The sequence below is a fragment of the Rhinolophus sinicus genome, linkage group LG06 (genome assembly GCF_036562045.2).
Source record: "Rhinolophus sinicus isolate RSC01 linkage group LG06, ASM3656204v1, whole genome shotgun sequence".
NCBI lineage: Eukaryota > Metazoa > Chordata > Mammalia > Chiroptera > Rhinolophidae > Rhinolophus > Rhinolophus sinicus.
In genome coordinates this window covers 109,531,581-109,555,293 of record NC_133756.1, presented here as the reverse complement: position 1 = coordinate 109,555,293, position 23,713 = coordinate 109,531,581, and the positions used below count along the sequence as shown (strand labels likewise).

The 23,713-nt window shown below is 33.3% G+C and overlaps 1 protein-coding gene across 27 annotated transcripts in view; it reads right to left on the bottom strand.

The window, feature by feature from the left end:
• Window positions 1–23,713, bottom strand: part of PICALM (phosphatidylinositol binding clathrin assembly protein) — a 90,766-nt gene that overhangs the window by 41,957 nt on the left and 25,096 nt on the right. For all 27 annotated transcript variants that reach the window (XM_019739572.2, XM_019739571.2, XM_019739589.2 and 24 more), the window contains exons 2-8: window positions 20,974–21,116; window positions 18,256–18,331; window positions 15,057–15,159; window positions 7,351–7,444; window positions 5,245–5,356; window positions 3,032–3,138; window positions 908–949 (exon numbers count right to left, since the gene is read on the bottom strand). In XM_019739572.2, the coding sequence (XP_019595131.2) occupies window positions 908–949; window positions 3,032–3,138; window positions 5,245–5,356; window positions 7,351–7,444; window positions 15,057–15,159; window positions 18,256–18,331; window positions 20,974–21,116 (677 nt within the window). The remainder of the gene's footprint in view (window positions 1–907; window positions 950–3,031; window positions 3,139–5,244; window positions 5,357–7,350; window positions 7,445–15,056; window positions 15,160–18,255; window positions 18,332–20,973; window positions 21,117–23,713) is intronic.

Here is a 23,713-nt window from a genome sequence, read left to right as displayed (position 1 = left end):
AAGGGATGAATCAGAAAAAGTTGGCACAGAGAAATAAAATGAAAATCGTTATTTAAAAAGAGGTCCCACAACAATTTAAAATTAGGTACAATAGAAGTCAACTATTAAGGAGAGGGCGGATACAAGTGTTATAAGGATAGTTTATGCCAGGTACTTTCATTCTTAATATACTCAGTAAACAAACAGAAAAAGCAGAAAAAAATTGCAGATTTAAAGTTTTTTTACTAGAAATATTTTTGAAGACCGTGATAAAAACAATATAATAATATCTAATACTGAGTGCTTAATGCTGTGTCTTTTAGGTATTAACTCATTAAATCATCCCAACTACCTTATGAGGTGAATACTGCAATTTATCCATTTTAGAGATGATAAAACTGAAGTATAGAGAGTAACTTCCCCAAATCACAGGGCCAGCTAGTGGCACAGCCAGGACTCAAACAGACGGACAAAGCCTGCTCTCTTATTCCACTATCATGTTTTGAGGTTTATCCCCATTTAATACTCCTACCTGGGACAAACAGCCAAAGAGGAAGGTTTAAAATAAAAATAAATCCTGTATAAAATACTTCTCTACCAATAGTATAGTGCAAATTTTGTTTTTAAAATACTGTTCTCTAAGTTCAGATCTTTCTTTTTTTTACAGTGATAATGATGGGAAAGAAATTAAAAGGAATAAACTAAAGAAATGGTTTGTAGTGGCCAGCTCTACCAATATTAGAAGTGAGTAGATCATTCTATATAGTCATGATGTTAAGAACAATCCTCAGCAATACATCAAAATGTTAAAAATCTGTCAAGAAAAATTGCACTGATCTTAACAGCAGGGGCTGCATATTATTCATCATGTGTCCTTCACACCTAACAATACATAGCAGACAGTGAATTGATATAACAACACACTTACCTGTGAAAGGTCTGGTATATCACCTCTGTCAATTCCAACTTGCTGTAAGAAGAAGAAGTGTTGTATTTAATAGTTAAAATTATAATAAGTGTTTTCTAAAAAATTAGAAAATGACATTTATGACTAGTACTGTGAACAATATTTTAGATAGACTTCTTTGAAATCAGAAGAAAATTTAATCTCCAAAGATATCATTCAATATTTCCAAGGGCTCAAATATTATTTGTAGGCTCTAAAAGTTCTAACAGGAGAAGAAGTAGAGTGGGAAACTCACCAACACTATTAAGTTACCATCTCTAAATCTTCTAAGTACCTATACCTTGTCACATTTGGAAGACCCATCACCACTTCTAGTTGTCATATGATAAAAACACTATGGCAAAAATGAGAAAGGCTGATCACAAACAAACAAGTTCCTTGGGGGCATAAAGTCAAAGAACAAAACTGATGACAGTGACTTTGTCTTTCTCCATAAAGAATACTTTCCAAGGCAATCATCATAGATACCAATTTTTAAAACCTATGTTCACTCAATTAGGCCAGGTTTTACACAAATGCCAAGTGGTATCTAACCAGAACATAACTGTCTCCACAAAGCAAAGCAATACCAAACATGCTTTCATGACGTTCAGGCACTAAACAATTTCCAGCAAAAAAGATAAAACCCCTTCCTACTTATTCTAATACTCAAATTAAAGAACCGTTTTCCCTCCCTGTGGCTATGTTTCATTTTCTCATCATTCTCTCTTCCTTTTCTCAACCTCTCAAGGGCCATTTCCAGAATGATATCAGTAGAAAAACCTGATAAAATAATTCAAACTGAGATCTTAATAGCTAATCACTAGCTGAGACATTTGTCCCCTTGAAACACATTTGAAAAGGTTACTCATGCCTTTACTCCAAGAACTAAGATATAATGAACTTGCAATCCCAAAGACAGCTTCATGAAAGAATATTTTAGGGCAAGAGAGTATTCCTATTTCTCAGATCATATGGAACAGATGGTCTCTACCTGTATCAGATGTAGAGGTAACAGATGATACCTCTACATGTATCAATATGATCAGACTAAGTAAAACCAGCAGATCTGGAGGTAAATAGGGCTTAAAACTTAAGTCAGTGACTATAACTATCAAATCCAAAGAACGTTAAGAGGCCAAACAGAAAAGTCAACAAATTAAAACTTAAAGAATTTACTGAAATCATAGCATAAACCCTTTTCTTCTGGTTTTACTATGTGACTAACCCTAAGAAATGGAAAAAAACATTGATTTCTCCCTGAGAGATACTTTACATTGAAAATAAACTGCAGAAGACTTTATGAAATAGATGATTAATAGCACATGTGTTACAGAATAAACTATCATTACAGTAACAGAGCTAGCTAGAATCAACAACTTGCCAGTTCCAGATTAACTACTTTAATATAATTGATCAATTATAGCTTAGTCATCTTCCAGGATGAATTACCCCAGCAAGATGGTGGTGATGGCAGAGGGTAGAGAAAGGGTAAACAGAAACGGTTAAGAGCTGCCTCGGTGCAAGCAAGAATTATCTTGCTTGTAAGCATTACAACTGCCTTCTGTGGCTATTTCAGAAAATTATTTCTTAAGCAGATTTGCAAAATTAGATTATCCTATAATCTATATGCATGGTTTTCATAATCAATGATAAATAATAAATACACTAAATTCACTTCCATAGGGGAATAAAACATTTGGAATGATGTGGCTCCAGTTGCAAGTCTCACTGGAGAGAGACTTTCACTAACATTGAATAGTCTCTACCACATTTAACAGAATAAATCTTCTAAAATACATGGCTAATCCCAAACATAAAAATCACTGCCACCACTGTGTGCCACCTACCTAATTTTATAGAGAAATAACTTTAAAATAGATTACCTTTCAGTATTCAATATTAATTTAAATATGTAGGATACATTTTATCCAATACTACATCATATTCATATCATAAGAGAATTCAATACAGCTTATCAATATGATTGAATACATATCATATTTAAGATGTTTCTTTTTTCTTGAATAATGACTGATTTCTTTAAAAAACACACTTAAAGACGAAAAGCAAATTAAGAGACATAGTCACTTAAAGATAGTTTACCTCTGCAACTTTAAGAAACTCTGAGATTCGTGTCATCCTGGTCAGGAACTTCTTATAAATGTCAAGTCCTTCTTTGCATTGGTTCTTTTTCATATCAAAATATTTTTCTGCCAAAAGTAGATGTAAAAATACTTTTACTCACATCAAAATATAACACTCAAAAAAGACCAGTAATACCTCCAAAGAGATCATGTGTCTCAGAAAACACACTCACCCTATAGGAAAACATCAGTTAAATTAGCTTAATTATTTAAAGCAAATTAAAACAGACATGCTATTAAAGACAGTAAAATTACTTGACTTTACTCACATTACCAGTTTCTTCCATAATATTTCTTCCCTCATAATTCCCTACATATGTATTTCTATGTCAATACATATCACCCTTTACTCCATTTAAAACAGCACTAACTTCTAAGTCCAAATATTCTTACTAATGACATAGTAACAAAGATGGCTACTTAATCATGGCCAAATATCACTTGGAAAGTTCATTTAAACTTACTATATAAACAGTGATAAAGAGCTTAATTTACAGTAAGCACAGACTGGAAGACTGTGCCTTCCAAAGTTTTATAGAAAACACTCCATTTTTCAAAAGAAATAAGCCCAACTTCCCTATCTCCATGGACTAAAAAGCATCCCTGAGTAAGTTCGTGTTACCCCAGCCAATGAAAAACAAATTAAAATAAATTCTAAACAAAGTAAAAAGAACTGGGGGCAGAACAAGCACACTGGAATAAACACATTTGATATCTGACACTTGTACTTCGGCATTCTTTGCAGACTATTATTTGTTCACTCCATCCAAATCCCACTGGGGAAAAAAATGAGCATTCCTAGGCAAAATTAACTGCATTCCACATACAGTTGATCCTGAACAACCTGAGGGAATGAGCGCCCTGACCACCGTGCAGTGAAAAATCTGCCTGTTAACTTTTCACTCCCTGAAAACTTAACTACTAATAGTTTATTGTTGACCAGAAGCCTTACTGATAACATAAACAATACATATTTTGTATGTTATATGTATTAACTAGTATATTTTTCACAATAAAGTAAGCTATAGAAAAGAAAATGTTATTAAGAAAATCATAAGGAAAATATATTTACCACATCAAAAAAATATACGTATCTAAGTGGACCCACGCAGTTCAAACCCTTGTTGTTCAAGGGTCAACTGTATACCTAATACACAATAAAGCACCACACATTCCTGAAAGACCTCAAAACACCTCATTCTTAAAAATAAATGTTTAAGGCATTTAAAATAATTATCAATTTTCAAATTAAGTTTAGAAAAAATGTCAATTTTACAGTTAAAGTTCATTATGAAGTAAGTTGTGAGGAAATAAGATTTTTCAGGGACAGAAAAATTCCAACTTAATTTTCAAGGCATTTTTATGTTTTTAAAAATTATAAAACTAATAGAAGAAAACACAGATGTATCTAAAAAATAAAGTTCATCTAGCTAAATATTTCAGTTCTAACAATAAGAACCATATTTTGCATTTTTTTTGCCCAAATTTGTGAGGGAAAAATAAGGACGTGCATTATACATGGAGAGTACTAACTCCATGTCTATATAAATGTTTTCAGTTCTTTTATTTATGCTTATGAGTTAAAATTGTAACTCTAGAAATCAATAATGGTATCTGTATGCAAAATAATACCCTGAAATACGATAATCGGTTTTATTAAACTTACAACAAACTTGCAACAACAAAGAGTTCTTGGCCTTCTATGGTACGTAAATATCGTATATTTGTTACCAGTACATAACATTTCTTACACGTTATATCTGTTCTTGTGTTCTGTAATTATTTGTTACATCAAATTTTTTGTACCACATTATGTTAAAAAAAATGGTAAAATTCCTTTATCATACAAAACACAAGTACCTAAATGTAAACAAACAAAAATTTGAATTAAAAAATTAAAACAAGAGATTTTTTCTCCCTGAAAGTTTGGGCCAAAAACGTGGGTGTGCATTATATGCGGGAACACATTATACACAGCAAAATATAGTAATCACTTAGCCTGTGTAACAGGTATACAATTCTTTTCTCCAAATAAATTGTTACAATAAATGAATATATCTCAATAAATTTCTACGCAGCTCTAAGTAACATGAGTTGTTATTTAAATGTATTTATTTATGCATATGACACAAGATAAGAAACAAAATGTCATTAAGTTACAGCAATATTTACCCAACAGGTTAATAATTCCTTCGTTGTATGCTGCAAACAGTCTAATGGCATCTTTGAACAAAAGCATGAAGGCAGCATTTATTACCCCATTTGTAAGTTCATTACTATTAACCTGGGGAAAAATAAGAAAAAGAATTAGCAAATCTTATGTTTTAAATAACAATGACTTCCTGCAAATTAAAATACAGTGAATTCAAATACTTAGGTGTATTAGGGAAAAAATAATTTATTTCTTGTAATCAGTTACAGCCAAATAGTGCAAAAATCTTAATCAAAGAGTTCAGATTTATGTTAAAGACAGAAGCAAACAAACATCCTATGATATTCAATTTAGTTTTGAAGTGAGAACAAAAGCACCTTTTAACTCTTGAAATCCTAGGCTATATCACAAAAGTGTTTTAATTAGAAGTTCATTTCAACATTAAATACTTCTAATTGTAAAATAAAGCCATTTCTAGGTGGAAGTTCACTTTGAATCATGAAGGATTTACCAAATATTTTAAAATAAAACAAATATTTACTAAATGGCTACTACAATCACCAAGGCACTAAGCTAAGCGAGGTAGAAGATACTTTTTAAATATAACTACACACACACACACACACACACACACACACCTTTTCTCAATATGACAAATGAACTCATCACTTCCAAAATGGTTATGATAATAGGATTTTTACCTCATTTGGTTACTGGGAGAATTAAATGGTGTACTGAGTGTAAAGAGCCTAGTGTATAACCTTACACATGAATGATCAATATTTACAATTATTACTGAATTATGCTATACCAAACAAACAGCACTTGTCTATCAAGAATACTAGAAATACCTTTAGTTTTATCTGAAGCAATCAATCAAAAGGATAAACTGAATGAACTTTAAGCTCTTTTATAGATAACACAAACATCCAGCTGAAAATGAATGTGTTGCTAGGTATAGAAAAGCATTAAGTACAAAATTGAGTAGTAAGCAACAAATTGGTAAATATTTGCAGAATACTAACAAGGCTGATTTCCATTATAGAAAGAGAATCCTAATAATAAAGCAAATGACAGACAATTCACAAAATAAAAAATACAAATGGCTAATAACATGTGAAAAGAAGCTCAACTTCACTTATCAGATAAATTAAGATATAATAATCAAATTAAACTACTGCAATATCCTTTCTTGAGCACTAAACCAGTAGGTATCAAAACCGAGGTATTATTCAGTGCTGGTAAGGATAAAAAAAAAAAAAAAAAGATACCTGCTGACAAATGATTGGCTCAACCTTTTTGGGGTGTAAACTGGCAATATTTTAAAATTTTAAATGTTTATGTTCCTTGAACCGCCAAATTATTTTTTTAGGCTTTAACCTTATAGAAATATTAAGCTGGCTATTCCTACAGAAAATTTTCATACACATTTATAATCTAAAAACCGTTATCAATAGAAAACAGGTTTTCAGATCAATTCCTTCACCTCTCATCGCTTTAGCTTGTACAATCAGTGCTCCATATCCACAGGTTCCATATCCATGGATTCAACCAAACATGGATAGAAAACATATTTTTTTAAAGTTACAATGTTGCTGATGTGTACTGTGTAGTTAGGCCTATGATGGCTGCATCTGTACTGAACATGTACACTTTTTTTTCATGTCATTATTCCCTAAGCAATACAGTATAAAAACCATTTACACAGCATTTACATTGTATTAGGTATTATAAGTACCGTAGAGATGATTTAAAGTATACAGGAGATGTGCATATGGTATATGCAAATACTACGCCATTTTATATAAGAACTTGAGCATCTGTGAATTTTGGTATCTGCAGGGGGTCGTGGAACCAATTCCTTGTGGATACCGAAGGATGACTGTATACTCCATAATTCTAGAGATAGAGAAACACCACCAAAGAAATCAGAGTAAATCTAAAACAATTATAAAAACGGAAAGTAATCTGATTTGAGACCACATTTATGAAAATCCTCAGCCAAACAGGGTATTAGTGTGAAAAAAATTAGTCTATGAAAACCTGAAAATAAAAACTCTAATCAACTATAATGATGTAATTTTTTATAATCTTAAATTATAAAAGCATTTGTGTAATCAACTTACATTAAAATCAAGAAGGGCATCCATTTGATTTTGAATGATTGGTACCGTTTTTAGGAGTTTTTCTGTGTTCATTGTCCTCATAACACCATCAGCCCTGTTTTTTTAAAAGAGAAACAATTGAGTGTGGTATTACAATCTCCATTTCGAACTCCCATCTGGTTCTCTATTTAAACAGAGAACAAGTTGCAATGAAACAGCACATATTTTTAAGTCATTATTGAACCTGAAACCTTAAGCATAAATCATATAGAAAACAAAAACAGGAAATACTTATGTCCAATATCAAGGTGCTCATTTAACACTAAAAAAAGATATAAAATATGACACATAAAAATCAAAGCTTATATTATATAGCCAGGTTTACAGTGTACTTTTCACATGAGGAAATCATCTGATCCTCACACTACTCGTGTGTAAAAGGGAGTTTTACAGATTTTTTTTTTTAAATTACCAATAAAAAAAAAGAATTTGCCTCAAATCACTAGTTAGGACTTGATGCAACCGGCAGCTGAACTCGTCTTGGTGAGCACTGCTTTAAGGTATTTTATTCATTACTCAAACAGCAATGGCTTGTAATACAGAAAACATTGTAACTAAAATAATTTTATTATAAAATAAAGGACAGTTTTACCAAGTCATTCTAATCTGGCCATTAAAATAAGTGATACTTAAGAGGAATTTTTTAATAAAATATTGTTAAATAGCTCCAAAAAGATTCTTTTAAATATTTCTTTAGATATTTCTAAAGATAGAGAAATATTTAGTAGTACCAAATAAACTAGAATTTTATAAAACTAGTACCAAAAACACTAGATAAGAGGTACCTGAGCTAAGGTACACAATTAACACTAAGTACTTATTATATGTATATCGGGCTTCATATTAAGGGCTTGATGTATGTTTTTCAAATCCTCACAAAAATCCTATAGATGGTCTTGTCCCATTTTACAGATGATGAACTTAAAGGTTTGGTGAAGTTTTACGTCTACAGTCAGAGAAGTAATCAGTGGTAAGCTCATTATATAAACCCAGGTGTATTAGACTTCAAAACAGCGCTTTTAGTAACAGCTGGCACAGTAACAAGGCACTTTCAGAAAGTGTGGCAGGCTTTCCCTAATTTACAAATGACACATACTTATACTCTATGCTGAGCTACCCCTTCAACCACAACCCCAGATGCCGAAAAACAATTAAGCAACACTAATGAAAAGCAACAGTAGTGCTTTGCTCAACAAAACAGAGTTTAAAGAACAAACACTAACTGCCTTAGGTAGGTAGCTATCAACCAGCTTTAGTCCAATGATTTTCTCCAATAAGATGTGTTAACCCACAGATGCCTGTTTCCTCCCAAGTACTAACCTACACTGATTGGTACTAAACGCTGGAATTTGGAATAAGGATACCATTACCTTGTTGCAACCCTTTATTTTCATACACATCACACTCTCTCGTTTTATCCGTCATTTAGTCCCCTCTTAGTTCTCCCTCCCTCCCTCTCCTTGCTGAGGCCACTTTTTCCCTCCCAGTCACTTCCCTTCATCACAGAAGACCTGAATGCTGGCTCAGTTTTTCTGGGTTAACTTCAATATCTATATGGACAGTCAATCCAACATCTTGATCTCAAAGTCCCTTGAAGGCAGTTTCTATTCCCATAGTCATCAGATACTGACTTCACTGCCTCCTTCGCCCCCCACCTCTGCCAGGAAAAAAAGACAAAATTCAGACATCTTATCCTATGATAATAACCTTGTAACTTTCCAGCAGCCTTGATCAAGTATCCCCATGGCAAAAACTATTCAACTTCTATGTATCAAACCCTCCACTATCCACATTGATTCCTTTCCATCTTTACTTCCTTCATTTAGCTTAGAATTCCACAGATCATTATTATAATCACTCCCTTGCAAATATTCTTAACTCTTGCACTCTCTTCTTCCCTTGCAGTCAACTGGCAAGTTCAAAATCCTAAGTGAGCAAACATTTACCTCCTCCATGACTACACACATGCAACTAAATACTGATAAAGAAAACCACACAACTGAGCAAACTTGCAAAACTGTAATAAATTTATGATCAGCCTCAAGTGGGGACTCAATTCACAAACCTAAATGCTTGAACACAATTCAAACCAAATGCATGACAATTCACACTTCACGCAGAACGCAAGTTTTTATGAAACCTTAAATAGATTATAATTAAATTCAGATACTTCTTCCCAAATATAAGAGTCATGGATTAAAGGCTAATCATCCACGTCCTTACTCAAATACAATACCTGGATTAGGCTTTCTTTTGCTTGTTATATAACAATGTCTTGTCACTTTAAACCGTACCAATTTAGAATTCAAGATTATTAAACATAAGTTAACACTACCAAAAAAATGAAATGTTAAACAAAAAAAAAAAAAATGAAGGGACCAATTTTTAACAACCTACTAAAAAGACAAATCTACAGGAAATTTACTGGATCCATTTTTCATAGAACCATTTTAATGTAGTGTTTACAGTCATTTACTCAAGTTTTCAAAAACTATATTAAACATCCACTATATTCAGACACTGTGGAAGGTCCTGAAGATATGAATATAAGACTGTATTGTCCTCATGGATGCGACAGTGTCATATAAAATCTAACTACAGAAAGGCTTCCTCAAAGAAATGATGTCTGAATGAATTCTTGAAAAATAACTAAGAATTTGCCAGAGTAACAAAAAAGAGACTTTGTAAAACAAGTACAGTAGACCCTTGAACAATGCAGGGGTTAGGGACACCAATCCCTACACAGTCAAAAATCCACATGTAACTTTTGATTCCCCAGAAACCTAACTTCAGTTGTCCCTCAGTACCCACGAGGGATTGGTTCCAAGACTCCCCATGGATACCAAAATCCAGATGCCCGCGTCTCTTACATAAAATGGCACAGAATAATGCATACAGTCGACTCTGCATCCATACCGTGTTTCAGTTGTTTAACTGCATAATAATTCATTTTGATTTTTGAATATCCAATATTTCTATTAAAAATTATAGTTGGTTTCCACCTCACTTTTTTTTATACCAAAATTTATTCCCCAAATGAATCAAAAACTTAAATAGAAAATACTGAACCTATAAATATATCCAATGAAAACATAAATAGGCAATTAATCATTTTGGTATAGAAAAGCCCACTCTGAGTTTGCTTAAAGGACAGAAGTCATAAAAATAAAGATGATTTTAATCACAAAAGATTTTAAACTTTTAATAATGTTTTTAAAAAACAAGGAAAAATATTTGTAGCCCATGATAATTTTCCTAATATACAAATGTTTGTTAGTGTTTGCCATGTACTGTAAGCATTACACATACTATTTCATCTAATTCTCACAACAATCCTGATAGATAAGTGCTATTCGAGGCGTCCCATCTGTGCCACAGGATTCTACTGCGGTACAAATGGGTGATCTACTTGCCAGAACATCCATCCCTCGGCTTTTGGCCTCAGTCTTCTCCATTTAACCCACTGTCCTACACAAACAGTATCGTTTGTGTGCCACGATGTGAAAAAAGTTAGCAAGCTGATGGGCATGTAATAAAAGATCCGAGTTCCTAAGATATATGCACAAAAGTATCAAAGGACATAAACTATAAGAAGGCATGAGATATGTAATCCCCTCTCAGATGGTTCAGGAAAGAAGTACACACAGAATAATTAAGCAAATGTGACAAAAATGTTAAAAACTGGTGAGTCTGTAAGAGTAAGTCTATAAGACTTATCTATATTGCAGCATTTCTGGAAGTGAAATTACTTCAAAATAAAGTTATTTTTAAAAAGTCAGACAGCTGGCTGAAATAACTAACTGAAGTCCCTCATCTAACTGAAGTGAAGGAAGACTTCAAACCTAGATACATCCAAATAAACAGCCTGTGAGCTCTTAACACTATTCAACAATATTAATTAATAAATAAATAGAGAAGTAGGCAAAGGACATCAAAAGGGAATTAACAAAACACAAATGGTATTTTAACAAAGAGAGAAAGAGACTCAGTATCACCATTTAATTATTCAATCAACTGGTATAGAATGAACACCTTATGATACATATTTTCACCAGAATGGAAGAAAATAGTGAAAGAGGTATTTATAACTGTATTTAAGCCAATAATTTGGTACAATTTTTATAAAGCACAATTTGGTGTTTCCAATTAAAATGTTTTATATATATCTCTATCCTTTGACCTATCAATTCGAAGAATTTATTCTACAGGAAACTTCACTTAAGAATGTAACCATATGCAAAAGGATAGTCAATGCATTGCTCTTATAAGATAAAAAATGAAAATAAATCAAATGCACATCTAGAACATAATTTTATAGCCATTCAAAGGAATGAGACACATCTACGTGTACAGACATTAAAAACGTCTAAAATATATAGTAGGGGAGGAATCTTCAAATAATGCCTAAATATTACATATTAACTTAATTACATTAGACAAAAAAATTATATACAATTAAATATTACATATTAATGTTAATGTAAATATTAAATAAAAATATATGTAATTTACCTAATTTTCTAAGTGCCCTCACACATTTATTTCTATTTACACATAGAAAACAGATTATATACACCAAAATGTTAACATTTCCTACAAGCTGCCTGAATTTTTAAAAAGTTTATTACTTTTGTAAACATAAAAAACTGATTACCCTAATAAATAACATTTTACTATTTGCTACACAAGTCTTCTGCAAAACTGAAAGTATCTTGGGGTTTTTGCCATGACATAATAAATTTAATTGCTGTCACACCCTCAACTTATACTCTATTTCTTATATTTTCTCTTTCCTTACAATTTTCTTTACATACATATATATGTAGGCATATATATCGGGGTTTGTATGTCAATTTTGTGCTTTTCTTGGTTCCACTCAATTATGGCTTTTCTTTGATTCACTTTGCTTTTCCTTAGCATTAAATGAGAGTCATTTCTTTTAACTCAATACTAATTATATTGTGCATAATCAAGGGCTGTTATTCAAATAATAAAAGTTTGCTATATTAAATAAAGAAATGCAGCAACTCTCCTCAATCTCAAAACTGACCCTTTAGATCAGGAAAAAAAAAAAGTTACTATTTTTAAAGTCTATTAATCTGATATCTACAAATAGCCTGAATATCAGTTTTACTGAACACACTTAACAGTGAAGTATTAATATAAGCCCAACTGGAAAATGGTTTATTGCATGGGATACTGGGGTTAAGAATCAAACTTCTAAGATAAATTCCTCTACTATAATCTTCTAAAGTATCTAAATATACAAAACAAAATCTGTGACATCTAGTTTGGGTTAAGTTCCAAGCTAATCACCTCCTGATTAACTTGGACTAGTGGACATAGAACATTTAAGTTCAGCTTTAAAATTTCTTGAGTGGCTAAGACGCTACATCTACATTTACATCAAACTGTTCACTTCAGTTTAGTAATTTAACATTTGAAGAGACCAATTTAAAGAAACATATTAACTGCTTCCATCTTTGGGATCTTTGAGCAGCAGGGAAACTTAGAAAGGCATTCACTATAATATTGCTACAGAAGCCGGATTCCCATTAGGGCAGGATTTCATAGCTACAAGGATCATCAATGCCTCTTTAGTGACTTTTTCCTGAGGTCTCATTGTGTCTCCTAAGAAAAATCCATATACCAAGCACTATCAGGTATAGAAATACTGATTGTCTAATTCATGTGATTAGTTATTGTGCCAAGAAGATTATTTAGGGCACAGCAAAAAAAAATTCATCCTCCGCATCCAAGATTAAAAATTTTAAATACAAAACAGCACTGAAAGAAAACAAAACAGAAAGACATCCCATGTTTATGGATTAGACATAATGTGTGTTAAGATTGTTATACTCCCCAAAATGGTCTACAGATTCAATGCAATCCCTACAAAGTCCCAGCTGCCTTTTCTGCAGAAATTGATAAACTGATCCGAAAATTCACATGAAAATAAATTCAAGGGACCCAAAACAGCCAAAACAACCTTGAAAAACAAGAATAGAGCTGGAAAACTCACATTTCTCAATTTCAAAACTTACTACAAAGCAACAATAATCAAGACAGTGTGGTACTGGCATAGGGATAGACACAGATGAACGGAACAGAATTGAGAGTCCAGAAATAAACCTTTACATTGATGGTCAATTCATTTTCAACAAAGATGCCAAGACCATTCCACTGGAAAAGAACACAGTCTTTACAACAAATAGCACAGTCTTTACAACAAATAGTACAGGAACAACTGCATATCCATAAACAAAAGAATGAATTTGAACCCATACCCCACACCATATACAAAAATTAATTCAAAGTGGATTAAAAACCTAAATATGAGGTAAAATTACAAAACTCTTAGAAAAATTATAGGAGTAAATCTTTATGACCTTAGATTAAGCAATGTTTCCTTAGACATGATGCCAAAAGTACAAGCAACCAAAAAAGATAGATAAATTGGACTTCATTAAAATTAAAAACTTTGATGGAAAGTAAAAAGATAAGCCACAGGAGGGGAGAAAACATTTGCAAATCATGTATGATAAGGGACTGGTGTGTAGACTAATAAAAAAAAAAACCCTCTTGCAACTCAAGAACAAAAAGACAAATAACCCAATTGAAAAACAAGCAAAGGATCTGAACAGACATTTTTCCAAAGAAGATATACAAATGGCCATTAAGACATTCAACAGTATTGAAAGCTATCAATAATGTTGATGCAAACAAGGAGATGCAAAACAAAATCATAATGATAATACTACTTTACACCCAACAGGATGGCTATAATAAAAAAATAAAAATAAAAAACAGAAAATAACAAGTATTGACAAGAAGGTGGAGAATCCATATACTGATGGATGGGGATATAAAATGGTTCAACTGCTTTGAAAAATGGTTTGGCAATTCCTCAAGAAGTTAAATGTAAGAGTTACCATAGGACCCAGCAATTCCACTCCTAAGTATGTACCCAAGAAAACTGAAAAGAATCCACACAAAAACTTGTACACTAATGCTCATAGCAGCACTATTCCTAATAGCCAAAAAGTAAAAACCACTCAAATGTCCATCAGCTGATAAATAAACCAATGTAATATAACCCATACAACAGAATACTATTCAGCCATAAAAAGCAATGACGTATGGATACATGCTACAACAAGGATGTTACCACTTGAATATACTGTGCTAAGCACAAGAAGCCATACATAAAAGGCCACATACTGTATGATTCCATTTAAATGAAATGTCCAAAATAGGTAAAGCCATAGAATCAGAAGTAGATGTGTGGTTGCCAGGGTTTGGAGAAGAGAAAAATGGGAAGTAATTGCTAACAAGTTTGGGGTTTCTTTTTGGAGCAATTAAATGTTTTGGGATTTGATAGAAGTGATGTTGTGCAACTTTGTAAATATACTAAAAACCACTTAATAGTACATTTTAAAAGGGTGAATTTTATGCTGTATGAACGCTATCTCAGTAAGAGTTATAAAATTAAAAGGAACTTAAAAAAATCCTTGTGCATAAAGTATCTGATGTACTTCAAGGAAAAATGAAGTTCAATCTTTTAAAACTGGCCTGAAATTCCACAAGTCACAATCTAATAATTTCTATTGTTTACATTTTAAAATATTCAAATCCACTAGATGTCAAGGAAAAAAAGCTCAACTCACCCTCTTTTCACTTTTGTGAAATCAAATGCAACTTGTCTGTATGAAACTGCTTTTTCATTTAGATATCTACTATACCGCCTAATAAATGTAGACATGTCATATCCTGTAAGAAAAAAATGAGACAGTTTTCATAAACGATTAAAATCCCAATTTGCTTAGAAAACCAACTTATTTAATCCAATGGCCGTATCTTGGTATCAACTCAATTTAGTGATTTAAATTGAAATTAAATGACTAATGAATAATACCATATTCAAGTCTCTAAGACTTCGCATTTTTTAAGTCAGTTACATCATATGTGGCTTTGAAAAACCTTCCCTCTTAGAATTTCTTTAAAATGATATGCACACACATTTACTTCTAATCAACATTCCAATCTTTCATTTGTCAAGAATTAGAAAAGCATATTCCCTTACATTACTTGATAACCTCATAACTCAAATCTAACATCCTATGGAACCACGACCCCACTCCTCAAATCATTAAGCAATTTTACAATTTTCATACTTCTGAAAATTTTTAGTTATATATTATTTAGAACCATAACTAGATGTGCTAACCGTATAAAAAATACAGAAAATTACTGCATAGTACAATGAAAGAAAGGCAATATGCAAGTGTAAGGCATAACAAAAAAACAATTACATGTTTTCAATAAAACTTTCTAAATGAATACCTAAATAATTCTAAGATTTTGTTTGATTAGAATCATGAGATCTGAAAACTTCAGCGACATAAAATCTGAGCTATGTTATAAAAGGAAAAGAAAAACTTTGTATTTTAGTTACTGCCTGGCTCAAGGAAGTCTATAAATTGTTGCTCCTCATTGAAAAGCCAGGTCCATTTTATTTTGGCTCATCTTCATCTAACAAATTTAACTTTACTTGATGATCTCTGTTACTTCAAAAACACAAAAACAACCAAAAAAGAAAATGTAAAGTGACTGGATTTAACATAATCATCAATTCATTTATTCAGAAACATTTCATCAGTGCCTACTAAGTGCCACTGGAGAAAAATCAACGAACAAAACAAAACAAAACAATCACTGCCCTCATATATTCTCATAGCTACTAGTGTATTCGATAAGATGTTTGTTATACATTCATTCATATTCTCAGCTTCTTAGTTCACACTGCTTCCTCTCTAATCAACTCTACTCCACCCTCTGATGGGGGAAATACCTCTCATCCCTCAGGGCTCAATCTCTGAAACTTTCCCTGAACTCTTTATGCTCCCATATTATTCTTACTTCAACTACAGCTTATAGCTATTATATGTGACAGTATCTATCTAGCTCACTAGACTAGAAGTACATTTATATTTATATACACCTAGTATGTATTTAATAATATAGTACACTCCATCCGACAAAATACATCGGCATCAAAATTATTTTTCAAAAATACCACTGAATTATATGCTTTAATTATTGTTTCAGTCGTATCTTTATAATCTCTTTAGAATATGATCTTTAAATAAAAGGTCTAAAAACTGTTCTCTAGGTGAAAGGAATGAGTCTTAAAACCTTAAGAAAGTGGAAAATCAGTAAGTAGTATGGCACAAAAAATTCACTTGGATATACGTATATACTCTGCTCTAGACAGTAGTGGTTCGCATATTGTTTTCCACAGACTCTAGTTCAAATGAACTGAGTAAGAGGAGCAGCAGGAATAAAAAGATGAGCAGGCAGTTTCGTCCATTAACCTGAAAACAGAGTAGCTCCAGTGTTATCTGTCATATATATCGACTTCTACTTATTGGAAAACGGGATTTCACTGCTTATTTTTTTTCCTTAACTACTTACAGCACTACGTGTGTCATTAAAGTAAAAATAATCTTGTAATACTTGGTCCCACGTATAGGTTACTGGTCTTCCAAAATCTTTGGAAGATAGGGTATTCAATCCATTCCACCTAATATTTCTGTCCACCAAAAGTAAACAAGTATTGAACTAGACAGTCCCTAACCCAAACAGAGCTGGTCACTAAATTCCACTGATTTTTATCGCCCCCAAGAGCCACAATTCAGGCTCTCATTAACTCTCAACTGATGACTGCAATGATGACTAGAACAGTCTCCATGTCCAAGGTTTTATCCACTCTAATCCAACCTGCACTGAGTAATGGTGCTTTCTTTATAACACGCACTTCCTCTCCCCTCCTCCCTCAACTCAAAAAAGCCACCACTGTTTCTCACTGCATTATAAAATCCCAACTCTGTGCCTGATTTTGGCCCCAACAGCTTCTTGAGGGCTATCTGCCACTACATGTTCTCCAATACATTATCCATACATTCTAGTCACACTCATTTGTTCTATAAATCTTAAATGTCCCATGTTCTCTCACATCCATGTGTATCTGAGTACCTTTAAGCCAATTCATGTCCTCATCCATCTTTCCAAGCTCAGCACAAATCTCACCTTCTCTAAAGATACTTCCCAGACGGAGCCTTATTGCTGAATATTCCCAAGTCATTTGGTATGTCTTTTATGAGGTTCTTTGTAGAGCTGACATACTAACCACCTGGTTCTGCAACTACGTACAGTAGATCCCATGAGGACAGAATGTGCATGGAGAGCCACACCACCAGATTACAGCACTTTTAAGTTTTTGAATTAAAAGTAAAAATAAGATACGAAAGCAGGTGTGAGTATCAATGAGCAATTCATCTGAATAAAACACTAGTTACCATTGCTACTAAAATGTATAATATTCCCAACTACATTTCTTGGAATAAAGCAAAAAATATTAACAATGAAAACAGATATTTACATAGTGTTTCCTTTGTGCCGGGCAGCGTTTTAAGCAGTTTACATTTATTAACTAGGTTAAGCCTCATGACAACTCTATAGGGTAGGTGCTATCATTATTTGTGATTTTACGGATGCAGAAAGGTGAAGTAACTTGCTCAAGTTCATGCAGCTGGGGAGTAGAAGAAATGGGATTCAAACCCAGGCAGTCCAGTTCCAGAATCATGCTCTCAAACCACTACCCTATTCTGTGCCTCAAAGAGTTTGGGGTGTCAAGTAGTAAAGTCAATCTTAATCTTCACATTAAAAGACAGTCTTTTCTTACCTACAACCTTCACTAAAATATGAGGTTCCTCTACAGCATTATGTTTTAAAAGACAAATTTTAACTCTGTGGTAATCATATGGGGACACTCTTGATTTTCTATAATTAGTAAGTTGTCTTTACCTTGCAATCCACTTTTATCCAAAAAATTGCTTAAGTTAAACAACGTGTTTCTTGACGCCAAATACTGAATGAAACGCTGAAAAAAAAAAATAATCATGTCAAATTAAAGTTTCACCATCTAACAAACTAATTTCAGAATTAGGGGGAGAAATTGTGACTAACACATTCCATTAAGCTTATCTAGTTTAAATTTTTCATCCTCGGTCCTCCCATTTACTAGTTACCAAACATAATACATATCTTTCACAGCATATATGGCACCCTAAACTAACACACTAGGATTTTAAAGAACTATTTGTAAATCAAAGACTCATCTTGCATCACTTACCCTAAAACAACCTGTTCAAAAAGACAGTATTAGACTCTGAGTTTCATATGCTTTGATAATTCTTTGTTGTGGGGCCTGTACTGTACATTATAAGATGTTTAGAAGCATCCCCCTCCAGTTGTAACAAATGTCCCCGGGGATGAGGGAGTCACTCCCCTGTCCTCCCCTGCGCTATTCAAGAACCACTATTCCATGGTATTCCCATGACTACAGCAGAATGAAACCCTATGCATGCTCTCTTACAGGCTAGTAACAACTGCTGGTGAGAAAACCTGAGGATTGCATATGCTAGCACAGAAAAATGAGCAGAGCATTGGATTTGTCTTAGTTACGTAAGGGAAACTAAACATAAGTTTATCTAAGAACCACACTGAAATGCTATCTTTCTCCTCCTGCCAGTCGACTGTAAGGAATGACAGTTAACTTTATGTTTCTTTGCCTTTATCAAGGTTTTCTTTCTAGTATTATCACCTGATTTACAGCCTCTGAAAACCACCACTTTTGCTTCTTTATCTCACATTGTAGTTGGTTATATATTTATGGCTTTATATTTTTAAAAATAAAAAACAGTTGACCCTTGAACAATGCATTAATTTTATATGCTTTAAAACTGTTTTTTAAAAATAAAAAACAGTTGACCCTTGAACAATGGATTCGGGGTGCCAGTTCCTGTGCAGTCAAAACTCCATGTGTAACTTCTGACTCCCCCAAAACTTAACTACTAATAGCCTACTGTTGAAACTTTACCGGTAACATAAACAGTCACATAACACATACTTTATATGCTGCATGTATTATATACCATACACTTACAATAAAGATAGAGAAAAGAAAATGTTAAAAAATCATAAAGAAAATACATTTACAGTATTTATTGAAAAAAATCCACATGTAAGTAGACCTGAGAAGTACAAGCCCATGTTGTTAAAGGTCAACTGCACATTTTAAAAAGGTGAAAAAAGCATATAAACCTGATATTCTTTGGAATAAATGATAATGATCTTAAGTAAACACATTCCTGATAAAAGTAAACTATTGTCCTAATTAAGATAAAAATGTTTCAAGTTACATTGAAGCTAGTATACAAACATTTCTATTGACTCTGCACAGTGGTTATAATGAATTACAAAGCAACTGAGTAACATGTCCTAAAAATGGTCATGCCTATCGACTAAGTATTTCAGGTAACACTTCTGGAAATAATTTTTAAAACTTAAAAACTACAAATAAAATCATTCATTGTGGTGCTCTAACTAAATTTCCAGCAAAGGTAACAGTTAAGAAAATCATGGAATACATGATCAATTATGTAATAATTAAAGATGATAAAGAATGTAGATGCTTATGGTGTGATATATAAACTAAATATAATATTTTATCTAGATTACGCTAATGGCTATAAAAAATACTTTTGGACAAGCACCAAAAGGGAACACCAAAGTGTGCAGCAAATAGATCTTGTTGAATGATAAAATTGTGGGTAAATTCCTGTTTTAATTCTGAACTTTATGATGCTCTATTGGTATCAAAGATAACAGAAGAGTCTCATGACTGAAAAGCCCAAAATAACAAGTAAAGTGATGGATGTCAGAAAGTCATCATGCTCAGAAGTCTAACGTCCTTGACTGACATCCTTCCTTATCTCTATGGAAGCTAGCTATCTCCCAATAAGCACTGGGCTGCATTTTTCTCAGGTACATAATGTCGATTTATCTAGTTCCACTAGAATGTTCATTTAAAACAATTCTAAATGTTCCTTTTAATACAATTTTACAAGTTAAGTATTCTGGACTGAGAAAAGCATTTCAGGTAATAACTCAAAAATGAGCTGCTTAGGCTATCATGGAAACAAGATGATTCTCTCCAAATATTAAACTGCAAAAGCTTGTGCATCTTATGTGTTCCCCTTCTGAGCAGAGAAGATTTCAGAACACCTCTCTGCTGAAGAAGGCATTCTTCAATCAGTCCCTCTAGCAAAAGGCCATCACACCCGTGTAATTAATTAGGCAATGTGCTTTCATAGACAACCATATGAGATCAGACAGAAATCTACAGTAAAAAGCAACTGGATACAGACAGATATACAGTCCATCAATATACAAGGCCTGCAAAAACCAGTGCTGCTTATAGAACCCACCTCTAGGCATCAAGTTTTGCTTCTTGATCCCATTATTGAAGCCCTATAAACTCTTACCCACTTGCTGCTTTCTGGCTTACAGGTCACCTGCACTCAAATTGAGAGGTCTACAGTTGTATTTCTTCCTAGGCACCTTGCCTTTTTAACCTATATTATTCAGTTGCTGAAGCCATTCCTCAAGTTTCAGTGAGAGAAGCACGCTGAATACTCAGGCAACACACCAGGATACTTGTTAACCCCAAATGCTGCTTACCTCATTTCCATACACCATCAAATGATGAGTTGTAATGAGAGATTTGAAGACCACCACCCAACTACTGTTAGTAGTTCTTTCAAATAAACTGTCTGCCAACTGTGGGATGTTCACATTCATCTCATTTGTGCACTGAATTAAGTCTGAAAAAAACAAAAAAAAATAATTTACTCTCTTGTCTTTAATTTATTGGTAATCCCAGATTTGCATACTAACAGGTGAAAGGTCTGAACGAGTAAAGCATCAATAGATAGTTTGGAGAACCTGTTAAAAAGCTCTGGGAACAACTGAGACCACTGCAAGCTACCTGAGAATTAAACAGTGTATTCATTAGGGTCACATAAATGATCAATAATAGCAGAAAGTAAACCAAACTCCCTCAGGGAGTCATTTACCCTCAAGTGTTTCATTTATCTCAAAAGGAATTGTTTCAAGGCGTGGAGGAGCTTTCAGTTCTCTTACTACTCATAAACCTTCAGAGTAACAAATAGCATTATTCATCCCTACCTTTTAAAAAAACCTTTTTAAAAAAATCATACACATGGAAGCATGAAAAAGCTGAAGGTCAAACTACCTTTATTAATATCCTCCCTAGAATGCTGTGTTTGCACTAAAAGGAAGATAACAGATACATGTGGTATCTGAGAGGGTAGGATCTCAGTTTGTTTATATAATTCTCCTTCTTTTCTCCCTTTAGTTCTACTGAGTTATCTCAGATATCAGTTGGTAGTCACTAGCTAACACCGACAAACAAAACTGAAAATGGACTAAAGTTTCTTACTGCAATAAATTTCCAAATAAGAAATGATCCAGAAACTCTACTCAACATTACCCTGAAAAAGTTAAAACAATATTAAGTTCCAATTTTGTATTTCTAACTGGCATGCTTTACTATAAAACAGTCTAACGTCCAATTGTTTTAGTACCAAAACTGGAAAAAAAAAAAAAAAACTTCTAAAAGACCACAAGGTTTCACCTCCAGTTGCTTAAAGATTATTGCCAAATTCAATAAAGAAATTACAAAATAGGATCCAATTTAGAGAACAGAGAGGAAGACCAAGAAATGAGTTGTTTTACTTTTAAAGTATGTATAAAACAAGTATAAGTATCTCAGTTGTAACTACCATAAAGGGAAAAAAAATTAAAGTTATTCATGACTCATTAGCAATTTGTTCACTTCTAATGCATAACGATTAAATATGAATTCAAGTGATCTACCTTGGCCTTAACTGCTAGCAAGAAACATTAATGTAACTGACCATTTATCTGCTAATAATCTTACAAAACTGTTTGTTTTAATAGGTCCAATTATTATACAAAGTTACATTTGATAAGGAAACCAAACGCATTTTACTCCTACACAAGTAGTTATCCTGGCCAACAATGCTTAAAGAACAAAGTACAACAGTGCCCATGAAACACAATGGCACAAGGCTTTTACAATTCAGACTACTTGCAACAAAAATTACATAGCACATTCATTTTGCAGGTGTATAGTTCAGCTTCTAATAGTAAAAAGTAAAATTTGCTCTCTGCCTTCTTTGAATCTTCTTAAATAGTACTGTATACCTTTCCTACGGCACTGAATATATTGTACTTGCCTTATTCCCAGAGCTAAGCTTTCTCCTTCTCTCAAAATATACTGAGGGGAAGGCCTATCTGTCTCTTGCTCATTTTGAATCCTTTAAAACTTCAAGCACAGTGGTTAAGTTCTGAACTTGTTATATTCCTAGCTTTTCCCTGTATTTGTTTTTATATATCTAATTTTTCTATATCCTTCCTAAAACTGTCTTAAGCTATTCAATTCTTAAATATGTTATTTCCTCACAATGGCATCCAGTCATTTTACTCTTCAGAATCTTATTTTATTCGTTTTCAAAATTGAACCTGTCACAAAATTTGTCACGCTACTGCCTGCGCCAAAGGTACTCCAATGTGTGTTTATATACACTCCCTGAAGCCAATGAGTAACCAAGTCTCCTAAACCTCCATCAATTCCACTTTCTCCTCCCCATCACACTATCACGGTCAAAGCCAGAGTTCAGATCCTATTTATTTCTTAACTAGGGGCTACCACTACTCCTGGGAGCATTCGAAAATTAGGAAATAAGATTATCATACTCTCTGAGGACACGGAAGAGGACTTCCAGAACTGCTTCAGAAAGCGGCAAGAACAATGGGAAAGTGTTCGAAGTGAGACGCAATATTTTGAGGGGAATTAATGGCAATGTGTTTTTTACTGTAATCAATTTTTTTATTTAAACATTCACTGTATTGTTTGATCACACCTCGGATCGCTATTTCACATGAAGGATGAGGAGACTGACTGTCCTATATTGAGCAATCAGCACTCCACAATTAGAAAGTGTCCCCAAAGCACTCCCCACCCCAAAGTGTCCCCACTGATAAATGCTGGACTTCCTCATTTTCAATGACACCTGATTTGGGGTCTCACCCACCTCACACCCCCAAACATTCTCTAAATTGGCCACAAAACGATCCACAACACAACAGTGACTATCACTGTCTAACTTCTAACTTAAAGGATGGTATACATTTTGCCCTTGTCAATATCCTCCTTCTTGAAACTCAGTTTCTAACACAAAACCACCAGTGTTCTGTGATGTACCTTGCTGCAGTTTCATACAGAAATCTTTCCATTCTTGCTCATACTTCAAAACGAATGAAGGCTTCCCCTCTGTGAAGTCTTCCCCTTCATACATTAAGGTACCTTCCAGTC